The 15,975-nt window shown below is 42.2% G+C and overlaps 1 protein-coding gene across 1 annotated transcript in view; it reads right to left on the reverse strand.

Annotated features, from left to right (window-relative positions):
* Positions 1-272: 272 nt before the first annotated feature.
* LOC126403483 (teashirt homolog 2) overlaps positions 273-15,975 on the reverse strand; it is a 51,592-nt gene continuing 35,889 nt past the window's right edge. The window contains exon 2 of the mRNA XM_050066175.1: positions 273-4,022. Coding sequence (XP_049922132.1) covers positions 982-4,022 — 3,041 coding nt within the window. The 3' untranslated portion in view covers positions 273-981. The remainder of the gene's footprint in view (positions 4,023-15,975) is intronic.

Consider the following 15,975-nt stretch of genomic DNA (forward strand, 5'->3'; position numbering starts at 1 on the left):
CAATGTGATTCTTTGCTTACCTCTTCACATCAGTACATTGCTTAGCTTCCATGTCTGACTCCAGTCTGCTTCTCAAAACTGGGGAAGTGCATTCTGACATCTACTGTATGTTACACACTGACGTTTAGTACTCTAAACAACCCCACTTCAAAAAATCTGAACTATCCCTTTAATTTCTCAATAATTTTCTGAGCAAACTCAAGCGGCTAACTTCATGAGCAAATAATCTAAGAGAGGGAAAAAAGGATATACAAGCTGTTATCAAATGTTAACTCTTTATTTGAATAAGTAAAAAAGGTGCATGTATCACAGGTATCATCTGTCTTGCTGTTATCCTTGTTGCATGAAACGCACTGTTTTTTTTTTCTTCTAAAATATATTTACATGTGAAATCTCCTTGTTTCCAAACCGTCTAATTATCTTTTTGAGTCATGTACAGAATCCGAGTCTAAACTGGTGATTAAACATTTATTAAAGTGCTTTTTTTTCTCTTCTATCATTGCAACACAAAACATCTTTACATAGCAATACACTGTACAGGTCTGCATGTGTGTGTTATCGTGTGTCGGGGCACCTGTTTCAACAGCTGCACATTTCTGCAGGTGTACTGTATCACACAAGTTGTAAAGTACAATTAGTTCATTATTTTGTCTTTGAAATACAATTGAAACTTGACATATCATACAAATAAATAGTAGTCATAGCCGGGGCTATTGCATGCAAACATCAGCAATTATGTTTCTTCAAGCAGTAATACATTTCATTACTGGTGATGCATTTGAGCAGGGTGCAAAAGTATCTCTTAGTGTTTCCTTATACAATTTCTAACCAGTGTGTCTTTGCTGTACTCCATGAAATGTTTTAAATGTCATAATGATGCACACTACACAACGCTAATTGAAAAATGGTTGAAATATTTGACCCGTGTATTAAAATAAAAAAAGGAAGAAAAGGGAAAAAAGGTGACAATAATATGAAAAACTACTCCTTGTCCATTTCCACGTATTGTGAATGGTTGTCGGGGGATTTGCTGTGAGTTTTACTCAAATGGAGTTTGACTGCGTGATTGCTCGCAAATGTCCGACAGCAGAGCTTACATTTGAACTTTGAGTCAATGTCTTCGTCTGTGACTAGAGCCTCTGTGGCTCTGACACTGAGGGCCTTCGACAGTTCTGGCTCCTCTACCTTCGTCTGGTGCTCTACCGGCATTTTGCACATGTCTTTGATTTGGAACCCGAGATGGGATTCCAGGTGGGAAATAAAAGCAGTCGGCGACCTGAACTGGGAAGCGCAGTCATTGCAGTAGAAGATCGGGTGGCCCGTGTCCATGTTCTTCAGAAATTTGGTCCCTCCGGTTTTCCGCAGTTGGTACTTTACGTTTGCTAACCAATGGCTTATGGTGGTCATGGACAATCCGGTGAACTTGGAGATGTGCATCCGTTCCTGAGGGCCGAGATCTGAGAGCAAGTATTTCCCCTCAGAGGTTTGGAAGAGGCTGGAGGCAAATTGAGCTTGCAGGATGAGGAGATGGCGAGGATTCCAGTTCGACTGTCTACCTTTACGCTTGTGGACGGAGTACACCTCGGCAGACACGTCCTCAAAGCGCCTGACGTCTGATTCCAGTTTCATCGTCGGGATCCTTGATGGTATGGAGGGTTTTGGCGTCGTGGCTTTTGGAAGAACTTTTACCATATCTGCGATGTCGGACAGAGCGTACTTCTGCGGCATCGGGGTGGAGGGCTGGATTAGCGAGGCGCTCGGCTTGCTGTTTTTAGATTTCGTCAGGTCTATTGGTTGGTCATCATTAACAAAGAGAAAGCGGTTATCGGGCCTTTTTCTCATAGCGTTTCCAAGCATTAAAGCTGGTTTCTCGTTGCTACGGTTAATCTCAGCAAAAATAGACTGGGTGTGAGCTGATAGTTTATCTACTCTGGAGTTATTGGGCTTATTTGCTTTGCCCAGATGATTGTTCAGAACTGACTGCAGTGCACTAAGAGGGTTTATGCCAAGTAGAGTTGGAGTGTCACTGAGAGGCTCTGAAGTAGTGCTGCGTCCATTGCTGGCAGAGGGGCTCGGTGTCTTGCCTCTGTCAGAGAAATCTGGGCTCAACTTCCCTTTGATCACTTCACTCCCTTCATTCATACAGTCTGCATCAAGCTTTGAAGAGGAAGAGGAATCATCCTGACAATCGCTGTCATCATTCTCCACCAGATCAAACTTAATATTCTGACTTTCTTTACCATCGCTAATGCCAACCTTTTCTTTTTTGATGTCCTCATTTTGATGCTGTCCCTGGGGAGCCTCAACTCCCACAGCACCATGGTATAACTTCCCCTTTGGGGCAATCGGCCTCAGCTTGTGGTTAAATGTCTGCTTTAGCTGAGTAGGGGGAGATGCGGAGAGAGGGGCGCTTTTGATGATTCCGGAGAGCTGATAGGCAGCGTGAATGCTCGGATAGGCGCTCCAGCTCGGTGTTCCTGTTTGAGCTTTATTGATGGCAGAGGCCACTGTGTTGGCTAAAGATTTAAGAATGTCCCCTCCTCCTCCTGAGTCCTGTTCAAGATCCTCCTCACGGAGATAAGGGTACTTAAAAGCTCCATTGCCTGCCTTTTGATCCTCACTCTCCTGCTTGTCATCTTTAGCTTCAGTTTCTTCCATTTTGTCTGATGTACCTTCCCCCTGGCTATCCTTCTCACTGCTCCCAGGGGAAGGATTTTTTGGAGACACCTTCTCTCCTTCAGTGTCACTGGCAGCAGGCTCAGCTAAACCCTGGATCTTTTCTATGGCCAGAGGGTCAAGCGCTAACTGTTTACCCTTTTTAGAGGCAGAGTTTGTGACTTTGATGAAGTGTCCAGTAACCATCATATGTGTGGTGAGTTGCTGAAGGGTGTCATGGGAGCTTCCGCACTCCATGCATTTAAGAATCTGAGACTTGCACGTCTCAAACTGCCAAGTGTAACTGGCTCCGTTCTGATAGCCATAGCGATTGCTGTTAGCGTTTGAAATGGCGGCGGCTCGTTGTGCCTCAGTGTAGCCAGATAAACCGGTCGTGGAGTCGGGGGAGCAAGGTCTCACTGTCTCAAAGGCCCGTTTCTTTGCTGGTGGCAACAATTTGGGTGTGATTACTGGGATTGGCTCTTTTAAAGGCACCTTTTGGTAATGCTTAGTTTTAATCATATGGACGCTCAAATCCTGGAGTGAGTCAAACGAGTGGCCACAGAACATGCACTTCAAAACTTTCTGAGCATCCTCTTTTCCTTCCATGTCTTGCAAGTTTCTTTTCCTTGATTTCGAGGATGAGGCAGAGGAATGGCTCTGCTTGCTGTGGTTGTTGTCCTGGTAGTGTCCGCTCTTGTTCATGTGGACCGTCAGCTCCACAAGAGTGTCATAAGCGGCGCTACAATCCTTACAGCGAAATCGGCTGGCTCCTGTGAACACCGAGCCGCACGGTTTGGTGGTTTGTCTGTACAGGTGGACAGAGCTGAAGAGGTTCGGTTTGGATGCGGGCTTTGGGGAGAGCGTCTGCTGCAGGGTCTTAGAAAGAGCGTCCTGGTGCCAGTCAAACTCGCTCTTGGTGCTCCCATTGGTGCTGTCACAGTTGGCTTTGCTGGTGTTTTTGCCAATTTTCAAGTCCATCCCTATCCCCGTCCAGTAGGAATCGGAGAGAAAGTTTGCATAGGCTGCCCTCATCTTCTCCAAGCTGCCGCCCATCTCATCTTTATGCTTGGAGCTACGGCTTTCTTCATCCCTCTGGCTCTCAGGTGGCGAGGCGGTTTTGAAGTCTGAGAGTCTGTCACTGCTGTCGCTGAGGTGCGACTCCAACTCGGCCTCTTGATTGGAAAGGACACTAATGGGAGAGTTCTGGTTGCTATAAGTGTTGGTGCTCTTGTTGTCTAGCTCTCTGTCCTCAGACACTTTGGGGCTGGTCTTCTCTGAGCATTCCTCTTCAGTTTGAGTGTCGTTCTCGACGTCTTCCTCGGGGATGGAGTCCTGAAGAACACCGTCTTCATCAGGCATGTACACTGGAAAAAGAAAAGACATGGAGATTAATGACGTCAAAACACTGCATAACAGCACGTAATGAATTTAATTTCCAAGGTGCAATATTTAGAAAATCCACATGTGAGAAGTCACAGAAGCCGTTTAAGACGCCATAAAGGCGGCTGCTTTGTGCCTTGGGAGGTTGGAGAGTATAGCTGGACATAATGTCTTTACTAACAGACTGCTGCTGGTGTAACGGCACCATGTGATTCACGACAGGCCATTGACTTAGTGCTGTGTCCAAGGTTTTTCTGGCCTCAAGTTGAGATGTTTACAACAATCATTGGCCACTGAGTGACAAAAGAAAATTGATTCTTCTGGGCCCTGCTAAGTGTTATTGTAAATGACCTATTCCATAGTGATTACGGATGCCTCAAAACTGCAATGAAAATGTGAGCCTTCTGTTCTGGGTAACATCTCAGCTTCCCTGGAGCCACGTGTGAGAAATGGCTGAACACAAACTCAGATATTTTAATGTCCCGCATCAATAAATTAAAATGCTCAGCTGAAAAAAAGATGAGAAAACATAACTTCAGAGGACATGTGGCCATTTAGCAAAGTAAAAATATGTTGCAAATGCTGATGCTGATGAAGATGTTGATCAAGCTGGTGGAAAAGCTGATTCAATTATCAGTGTTAAAACCAGACAATTAAAAAAAGAATTCTAAAAATTACTGGCAATCTGTCACGTCATTATATTTTCCCTGACAGTCTCATAAACAGCAATTACTTCTTTCATTATTCACCTGTTCATTCTCCCAACTCATAGAGCACAAACATTATTGCTTCAATTAACAGATAATTAAACAACAGTATTTCTAATTGACATATTTCCCATCATCCAATTAGTGGAATCTCTGACTCAGCATAGAGGGTTTTTCACGTGGCTGCAGGGTCTGCTCGACATAATATGAACACAGCCACAGAGCGTCAAAGTGTCCTTTCTGACAATAACCATTTCAGATTATTTAGGATCTAACCATCCGGCAACCCACACAACAATATCACAACCAGTGTTTGCATATCTTCTGAAGGCATCCTGCAATAAATGCAGTTTGTCAGTGTTGTCACATATCTGAGATATTTTCCGCCTCATAGTCATGCTGGAAAATGTGCATTTTGGGAGAGACGTGGCAGATGTGCTCTGAGTTAAATATGAATAGGACATAACAGCCCTGTCCAGGCACTTATGCATTTCATGTGGTTAATATTTCTCTTCTGAATAGAGGGCACTCCATGAGGGGGATGGCTGAAGCTGAGCACTCAGGAGTCCCACACCGGGCGGCCCATAGAATGTCTTCCCTTTTTTGCCTTCTGAAAATAAGACTTTTTTTTTTATCAATATTTCACAAGTGCCTCAAGAGAAACCCTGGAGGTGAATTGCCTGCCAGCTAATGGATGGAGATGGGATTCGGACTTTCAAAACAAACATGGAGAATGGGGGCCTCGTGAACAAGAGCCTGCACACACACACACTCGCACCCGAGAGCCCCGATGTGCTGTGACCTTGATCCACCGCAAGAGAGATGTTTTGATTGGCCAACCGAGATCGGTGATGGCCTCCAAAACACCCTTGATGCTGAGGGAGAGAGTTGTCAAGAGCACAGAGGTATGTTTTATTTATAGTCTTATATATAGTATTCACAGTGAAGGAGAACACCAATGGCTATGACAAGCTCCAAGTTGATGTCCTCTCTCTTCAAAGTCGTCACTAAAGCTGAGGGACTGGGAGGAACGTACACCAAAGTGGGGAGATGAGCATTTATCCAGTCCAGTGAGGGTTTAATAGAAATGGTTCATTCCTAGTATACACCATCATGTAAGGGCTATTTCCTGCATATTTTATGTGGCTTAAAATTCACCAATACATGCAGTCCAGGGGCCTCATCACAGAACAATATCCTAACTGCTTGTCCTATCTTAAGTTTTAAAGATAGGAAAAATCCCATCTTCCTATCAAATGCCTAAACTCATGGCTGTGGCCTGTCCTATCTCAGACCTCCTATCTTATCTAAAAAATTCTAACTATAACTGAAAATTTGATTCTTCAATCAGTACTCATCCTCTCATGCCTGTATCTATGTTTAGAGGGTGGACGAGACAGCCTATATCTTTGATTAGATTTAGGGATGTACTTTCGGTTCTTCTAAGAATGTAAGAGGCCTTTCTTTCAAGTTGGGCGCTCCATTGACTCAGTGAGCTTTAGCACCACATTTTGAAGTGCTATCCATTTAGAGGTGGTAAAATTTTAATGTTTTGTGTTTTAAATATCTTGCGTTTTATTTTGTCTTCTGTTGGCTTTGCTGACAGACAGACAGCTAGCTGTATTAACAAGTGGAAACACAGTGCCTGCTGCCTTCCCTTCAGTCTCCACTGGTTAGCTAATGTTAGCCTTGGCTGATTTGCACTGCGAGCCACCTGGGTCAGGTTTGAGCTAGCTAGCGGTACCGCTCATTCGGAAATCTCGTTAATGCTGGCAACACTGTCCTGGTGGTGAAAGAGTGTTGCTGCAGAAACATGGTAGCCACTCTCTGATGAGTGGCTTAGGTTTAAGCCACAAAACCCTGTTAGCATTGTTAACTATGTTAGCACCACTAGTTATGCTGACACTGCTAACGGTGCTAACAAAGCTGTCACTAGCCATGTTTCCATCAGCCTGTTTAGATGCGCATCTAGAAGTATCGCATCGGAAAATTATGATGGAAACGCCAAAATTCGAATTAAAATCCCCTGATTCGCACAAACTAAAATACGCTCGCTTTAGCCGGGTTTTGGTTGATTTGAAAAAATGCTGATTCGCAAAACGGGGGATGGAAACAGTTATGTTCAAATTAAGTCTGACGTAGCGCACCTCTCTCCATGGTGATATCCACACTCCGGGTCGGGAAGGCGGTAATGCATTTACAAGCTGGTTGCCAACCGCCAGAAAACGTAGAAGAAGAAGAATGCGAGACTTGTTTTGTTTCCGGGTCTGCGTGGAAACACACAGGATTCGTATTTCTTTTAATGCGCATTTCCCAATGATTCGAATCACTTTTGGATGGAAACATTAGCTACTAATGCTAAGGTGGTTTGTGCCTCAAAACTGAGCCACTTACTCACTGGAGCAACCTGTGGGAAGACGGAAGGCGAGCACAATGTTGGGTTCGGTCAGTGTTACTATCGTTAACTGTGGAATGAGTAAACTGAAGAGTAGCAAAATTACCTGTGACCGACATGCGTAACTGGTCAAAAATATTCTCAGCTGTTAACCAAAATCAGTTAACTGTTGATATCCCTAACTAGAATATACCAGTAGCCATCTTGAAAACGATAAGCATTAATCAATGGCTCTCACTTGTCACTTGCTAGCTAGCTTGCGATAATGGACAAAAAAATGTAGCTACAAAGAGTCAGAGGTCTTTTCGAGAAGTTTAGTCCCCCCCCCCCCTTTTTTTAAGCATCATTATGTGGTTTGAGCAGACTTTCAATCATCATTTTTCTTTGTTCATGTTGTTCCCATCTTCATTATTATTGCCATGCATACCTAACAACAGAGCTGCTGCCATTTTTGGCAGTTATTTTGAGAGTCTAGCCATCCGAACTAAGTATTCCAAACTTGGGAAATCCCTAAGTGAGGACAGTTCTGTAATGGCTAAATTCTTATCTTGGTATAAGATAGGTTTTCCCCCCAAAATGCAGTGAGGAAACATGTTTGTGTAAAACCAAAAAACCCAAAATGTCACTCTAAACTGAGATGAGATAGAATTTCAGAAGTTTCAGTCATGAGGCTCCAGTTTCACCCACACTATGTGTAAGATAAATGTGTGTTTCACAATGACTGAGTACTGTTTTCCTGGAAATAACCACTCACATGTAGTAATATCAATTTTAATGTGAACGTTTGTGTGTTATCATGGTATTTGAGGATGGAATTGACAGAGATTAACAGCTGCCCTTCCTGCTGTTCTACGCCTTTCTATCAGATGCCCCAAGTAGCAGACATCCAGAGGCACCAATTAACCTTCTGGCAGGGATCACTCCAAGATACCCGCATGTCTAACTCTGCCTCTCACACCATTTGTAACCGTGCTTTGCCAGCTCTTGGTCTACCACGGTACTGCTGCCATGCCAAGCTGCATTAGTCTTTCATACAAGATCAGATTCAAGGACAATGTCACAACAACAGACAACACCTTCAAATAAAAAAGGTCACTATATTATGAGAAACAAGTTTGTCAAGAATACAGAATAAACTGCCGATCCGCCCCATGAAACCTCACTGTTAAAAAGACCTGATGCGTCATCGTGTAAACCAAATAGAAGAGCAGCAATTGTTTATTCTCAGGAACATTTTTTTTTTCACAACTTAGAAAAAAAAGGGTTTTGCCTTGAGAATGTTGTCTGGGAGTCCAAGCAAGGCAACTCCCAGCCTAACTAGCCTTACAAAACAAGAGGCTGGCATGCCTCGCCTGAGATTTAGCATGTCATAAACTGCTGTAAAGCCTCCAATCTGTGTCACTACAAATTTATATCTTCAGACAGAGATATGCAAAGGTCAAAAAACCTGAGGTGTCCATCATAAATCAGGCAGTTGAAGTGTTTATAACCTTTATCCGTTAGAGCAGACTCTTGGCATAGCCAGGCCTGGATTTACAGAAGCCTGTTTCTGAGCCAAAATGCTCCCCCCCCCCACCTAACATCTAGAGAAACCAGCTAACTGCATAGGAAATAGTAGATTACATTTACTGCAACATTCATGGCAGCCTGCTGTCTGACTGGATTGGTGCTAAAGGCTTACATGACAATATATTTACAACTTTAAGCATTAGTAGCTTCATAGAGCACAATCCCCTCTCCCTTGTGTAAGTGAGTCTATTCAAAATGTGTCAATCATTTTAGAAATGTGCGTGCCAGCTGTAAAAGGGCATTCCGTTTCCAATGTTAACATGCCAGTAGAAACTTTTGTAAATTTGAGAACATCAACATTTATCCCTCGGAAGGTCAACATTTCCTTCATTAATCTGACAAGCCAGAGAGAGTTAGCAGCCTGAGGAGCTTAGCTAATGGACAGCTGCAATACCCAGCGCAGGACTTTGTGAGTATCCGAGGTAACACTATCTTCAGAGAAGATTGGGTAATTCATAGGTGCCAGTGACAGGTCTGCACGTCTGTGCCACTTTCCCCAGCGCTCTCCGGTTGTCTCAAGCTACAGTTTTTGCTGCTCGCAAATCAATATCTCTTTTTACTTCTCATTGATTGCCTTGTGGTGGGACCAACCTAAGCAGGACTGTTATGACATTTCTAGATTTCCCCCTGTCCTTGGAACAATCAATTACACGCGCATGGCAATCAAAACCTCTTTGCAAAATGAACCTGCTCCATGACATTTTCATCTCCCGGATTTATGCCATGTAAAGAAAAAAAAAAGAGGAGGAAAAAAAAGGAGGCCTGCTGGAGAAGCAGAGAACACGCTAACAACGCAGGTCAGGATCACCTAACAATCTCCAGGCTGCCTCAGTAACTATCATCTGTTTCTCCTTTCTGTTTTCACTCATGTAAGCAATGTGCCCAATTAATTGTGTCTGTACATTTAAAAACACTTAGTCACTGCGCTCATCTGTTGTTATAAATAGGTGTGAAATGTCAGTCAAAAAGTACTCGGCGTACAAAACATAATTCCAAAGTTGTGAAGCTCTTTTGCAACGTTGGAAACAGGACGGCGCGTTTCTAAAAGCCACCGCGATGCGATTGTGATTTCCTTTCAGCGAGCTATCATTAGAATGAGACACACATGTCACAGGGTTTAATATTTGACAGTGATATCTGACTAACTCAGTGAGCAGTGCACGTCAAGATCAAACAGATACATTGTCAGACATCCTGATGATAGTCTTGATGACACATCTGAAGTTAAGTCTGAACTGAATCACATGAGAAATGGTGAAGAGCTAATTCTGAGCCCCGGAGCCATCTGTAAAGATCTGTAAACACCTCTCTCTTCATTGTTCCCTGTCAGGAAACAGTCTCCCCGAGCCCAAGGACACTGCAGAGTAAAGAGAGAACAATCACACTCAGACTGCTCCCTTTGACAAAATTTGTCTGGAGGTTAATTGATATCACAGAATTAAATAGTTTTTGACTTACTTTTAAATAGGAATGTGTCATTAGTTCCCACCTGGCCCATTATTTCATTTCAGCACTTTTAAATGACGCCCGTAACAGACTTCAGAACTCTGCAGATGCACTGTCACTGAGTCTATATCATCGGATGGTGATTAACAGTATTGTGGTGCACGTTCTGGTAAAAACAGGAAGGTAAATCTATAAGTTAGCGAATGAAACATGGGTTTAAAAGCAGCCATGAACCCCCACAAAGTGGTTTTGTTGGATCTTTCTGAGGCTTTCACTACAAAGCCATGAGACGGAAACACTCATGTTAATTTTTGTATGCATGAAGGAAATGTTACTTAAAGCGCATTACTTACTTCACTAAACACAAGCTATTCATGCAGATAAATGCCTTGCTTTCATACACCCTCAACTTTAATATTTTATAGTCTAATATAATCAAATAAAAACTCTCGGCTCAAAAAAAGACATGGACAACTTGAGGACAGATTGTGAACACAGCAAACGGCACAATGTGCTCAGATGGACCTAGAGCCAGATTAATGATAGGATCGCAAATATGACACCATATCCTGCCATCTGGCTGTTCATTTGGGCAAAAATGATCACAATAATTATGGCAATTAATCAAAAATGTTTTCACAACCAACATTCTGTTAACTAAAAACACAGAGAACTTTGGAATGCACGATCAACACACCAATAAACACAAAAAAATATCCGAAGGCAGTCCGTCTGAGCTGCACAGCCTTTCAGCGTGTTTGGTTTGAGTTATGGGGGGAATTTTTTTATGTAACGATACAAATGTGGGAATCTCTAAAAGTCTGTGCATGGACGCTAATCATGATATTTACTGAGCCACATCAGATTGCCCTGCCTGAAGCTCCAGGAGCCCCTTCCTCTCCGTGATGTCACCGAGCGATGCTGCTCCTTTTGATGCCTACTAGAAGCTTCTGCTCCGAGACGCATCAGTCGGCCCGCTGCCTAATTGGAAGTGAGCGGTGGGAGAGCATTGCAATCTGCACTCCAGCACCTAAGTCATCACTTTGAACGTGCCACAGCCGCCGCATCACATGCAGTTGCCTGGTGTTGCGTCTCACCAAAGGGTCCCCTATCAGCACCGGCAGAGACAATTATGCACACAACATTCCCATCCTGTCTCGCAGACCTTCACCAGACCAGCCACACAAAGCCAGGTGCATTTTTACTGTCAGTGTACAAGATATTATTACATACATGGGTAGATCCAGCCTTATAGGACAGCTTTTAAAGGGTTGGTTTACCCAAATTATACAGTGGCCACTTTATTAGGTACACCTAATGCAATCCAACACAACATCCCAGTCATAATTTTCACCATTACAAAGATAAATATGTTCAGTTTTGATTGACACAGCCAGAGAAGTATTAATTTTACTGCATGTTTATTTTTGAGCTTGTAGTCTGAACCGCACTATATTAAGAGGTGTTTCTTGTAATATCAGTTTACAAACATGAGGGGGAATAATATTCTTAACACATTTCAGTATAATGCAGTCCAACACACCACCACCTCAATAATAAACACAGAGTTAGATTGACACTTCTCGTAAAGTTTTAACAATAACTGAATGTTATCATGTTCATACACGTAGAATTAGCAGCAGATCTGTTGTGTTGGATTGTATTACATTGTGTGGGTGTACCTAATAAAGTGCACAGGGTGAGTCTGTAGACAAGCAGATATTTGTAGTTTATTTGTTCAGGTTTTGAGCTGCACAGCTTTTTCAAATATGCAGTAGTGGAAAGTAACTTCATTACATTACTCATGTGCTGTACTGTATAGTTTTGAGTTACACTGATTGAAGTATTTCCTTTTTAAGTTACTTTACACTTTAACACTTTAATTTTCAGAGGGAAATATTGTACTTTTGACAGCCATAGTTGGTCACTTTTTTACATTAGAATTGCTTATAAAACATGTGATGGGTTGATAAAATATGATGCAATGTTATAGATTAAACCAGTGGTTCTCAACCAGGGGTCCAGGGACCTTAAGGGATCCTTGAGGGAGTTCCAGACGGTCCCAAAGGGAAGAGTTTCACTATTGAAATCACTGTAGAAGTGAGCCCAGTGTGAGTAAGAGTCATAAGAGTGACTATCCTGATCGTAGGTGTCAACTTTCAATTATAGAATGCAGGTCTTAATCATGTCTAATAGAGATGGGAATCACCACAGGCTTCACGATACGATATTATTGCGAACATGTTGCGATATGCTGAGTATTGCAATAAAATATGCTGCGATATATTGCAATTTGTTACCTTGTTTTCAACTGCAAATAATGTCCCCAAAGAAAACATTGTCAGCATCTTGTTCATCTAGTAAGATAAAGTTTTCAGTATGTTTGCAGCAAAATGTATGTAGTGGACTGAAAAAGCAACTAATTATATATATTATTCAGGTAGGCTAACTTAAGTTGAATTTGTATTTGTAATATTAATAGTTTATATAATTAAAAAATCGATACTTGGCAATGTGTGACGATACAATATGGCCACACAAAAATATCACAATACTATGCTGTGTCGATTTTTTCCCGCACCCCTAATATCTAACAACCAAAATCTTTTTCAGATGAAGGCCTGTGAAGTGAAATCTTATCGAATGGGGGTCCACAACCTAATGTGTATCAATTTAGGAGTTCTTGGCACAAAAAAGGCTGAGAACTACTGGATTAAACTATCCAGTACTGTATGAAGCAGTTAGCGATTAGCCCCCTTCGACAAACTATAACATGAAAGTACCGCTTGCGTGTTAATGCAGCATTAATAATGACGACATAATATAATAGGACAGGAGCCACTCTTCAAAATAAGCACATTTACTTTTGATGGTTTAGGATTTTGTTGCTGATACGTCTTTTAATGAAGTACAATTTCAATTTCAGAAATTTTACGTATATTGTAGTATTGCTACTTTTACTTAAGTACATAGTCTGAATATTTTTAATAGTACTGCAAATCTGTGTGCTCCAAATAAAGTTGCACTCCACTGAGGACGCATATATCGACAAACCTGGGCAAACAAAAAATCTGCATGGCTGGACACAGGGCTGGGCGATGTGTAGAAAATTAAAACTCACAATATTTTTGATCATGTACCTTGATGTTGTGACGATATTGTAGGGTTGATTGTTGGTGCTTTCACACAATATTTACACACTGAGACTTCTGATAAATAATCATAAGTAATGTGGATATAATTACTACATAGGTAAAAGCAAATAATACAACAGCCATACCAGTGTGGTAGGTTTAGAAAATTACATCACTTTACTGTAATGCAGCTTTTAAATCCAGGAAAAGACAATATATGACATATTACCATGTCCAAAATCTCTAGTCTCATAATGATATCAATATCATACTGATATATGATCCCACCCTAGCTGGACGTCACTAAAGATAAGTGAGGAAACGCAGGTTTTTATCTTATATTTCTGTTAATTTGGGGGAACAAACCCTTTAAATGTCAGCCTGCTGAATCAGCTGCATTGTGCTATTATGTATAAGCAGTTAAAAATATACTGCACACAGCACGACTGTCTCCTATTTGTGCCCGTCTGCTAACAAGGAAAGGTAAATACAAACAATTTTTAGCGAGCGTGTAGGATAACGTTACAACTGAAGAGGCTTAAAAGCCTCAGTGTATATTTGTCAGATTATAGATGATCTTTTCTGCCCTGACTGATACAAAGTTCCAGTTGGCGGAGCAGAAGCAGGGCGGCTTCAGCTCCAGTGTATTTTCCACTAGCAGGAGGGGAGCAGCCTCGCGCCGCTCTGTCACTTGGTTTCTGAAGAGCCCGTGACACGGCTCTCCAGGAGCGACATGATGAGGTCTGATGGTTCCTTTCTGCAGAATAGCAGTTTACCCCTCATTCACCCTTATCAGAGAGTGAACCCATCATCTTACAGTACGCCACTCAAACCGCTTCGCATATTGGAGCTGACCAGTCGAGCAAACAGGGCGGTACTAATAAAAGACCATCTTGCTTTGGTTCAAATTTCCCTGATTGAATGTCAGTCAGGAATGTTTGCGTGGCAGCAGGGAGGAAAGTGGGCCATCGTTTAAAGGACCACTGCCTCGCACACATAAGGCCTTTGTTCTAGTTTTATGAGATACTGAGTGAAAGGTATGATGGCCTACACTCGCCTAACGTGCTGTTTGTTTTTCATGCCCACTAGCCCGACTAAATAAAGAGCTTTTCAATTCCAATTCAATCATTGTCGGACGTTTTGTAAACATTTGCCTCATCACATGATGCCGTTTTATTTTGCATCTGAGGAGCAATATCCAGGACTTAATTGTTTTTAATATTAAATTGGTCATTTATTTCCTTGTGAGCTCGTGGGTTATTCCATGATACAATATTAAAGTATGACAAAAAGCAGCCAGTGGCAAGTCTCCTTCACTCCTCGCTCTGTGGACTGTGTATCATTTAGTCTTCCCCTGAGATCAGCAGGCGTATATACAGTACATACAGTCCCTGCATCATAAACTTTGCATGAACCCTAAACACCGGCCCTCCCAAACAACAACAACCCTCCATCAAGGTCAGGCCTTGATGAATCTGATAGTGCAGCTGGAAGAGTCTGTGTGTATTCTATTAAAACAATCTGCATTTCACTAACTCTTCCCGCCCGCTCTGTCCCTGTATGGATCTTTCATTAGATTCTGGATGGGCTCCAGCCAAAGCTTTCCTTGTACAAGCAGTTTTATGCAGTTTTCAGCAAAGGGAGGCATTTTTTTACATTCCAAGTTCATTAATAGTAGATTGCCACTTTTTCCCTTCATTAAATACAATGAGGCTACAGAGTGAATTTGCAGCTGAAGCGTGGTACTGTCAGTTTCTAGCGGGACCAAAGGCTGCTTCATGGCAAGCATAAAGGGAGAGAAGCAAGCCCGCCAAACCTGGAGCTCTGTGGGACAAGACGAGCAACAGTAAGAGAGGCAGAAATGCTTCAAAAACAGCCCTGCTCCCTCCTATTCAGATTCATTTTAATGGCAAATTTGTTGTCAAGTGTCCTCCGCGAAATGATTAGGGCCCGCTGTTTTCTGAAAAGTGCAAACTTCTGGATTTGCCTGGTGCGCATTGTCACTTTGACAGCCCATTCTGAGAACAATGGCTGCCCAAATAGTGAAATGTGTTGGCACCCAATAGTTGAAAGTTTCCCCTCAAAACAGGCTTTCTGCTGTTTGTGGGTATTCTGCTGTGTTGATATCTAGATGTTGATTAGAATGAAAAAAGGAGCCAGTGAATTGGGCTCCCCAGAGCAGCCACATCAACCATTGTAAGAGATTGACAGTCACTCCATTGAGCCAATTATTTCTGTTCATAAGACCTGTTTCTATAAAAACTGGTTAAAGACTACAGTCATTGTTGGAGTGTCTGAATTAAACTACTGGTAGGATTTACAGAAAACCAACAGCGTTTAATGGCAGCACTGCCCACTTAGTGTTGCTTTTACTACATGGAATAATTACAGGCATAATATTGTTTCCATTAACTGTTAAAGGTGAACACTTTTCACAATGAATGCATTAAAGAAACTATGTGAGCATATTCTCGCCCGTGGTGATCAGATTTTTGGGTAAATTATCCACAAGTCGCCTACACTAAAGCGAGCTATATGTGTGGGATATATGTTCATTAATACAACACTGCAAACATATCAGAGCTGTTCAAATACTGCCACTGGAAAAGTCAGTGCAACAAAAATATTTTCTCTGAGCTATATCCTCATTTAGCCTACGAGTCAGCGGCGTGACATTTGTAAGGTG

This window comes from Epinephelus moara, chromosome 16, assembly GCF_006386435.1.
Source record: "Epinephelus moara isolate mb chromosome 16, YSFRI_EMoa_1.0, whole genome shotgun sequence".
Lineage (NCBI taxonomy): Eukaryota > Metazoa > Chordata > Actinopteri > Perciformes > Serranidae > Epinephelus > Epinephelus moara.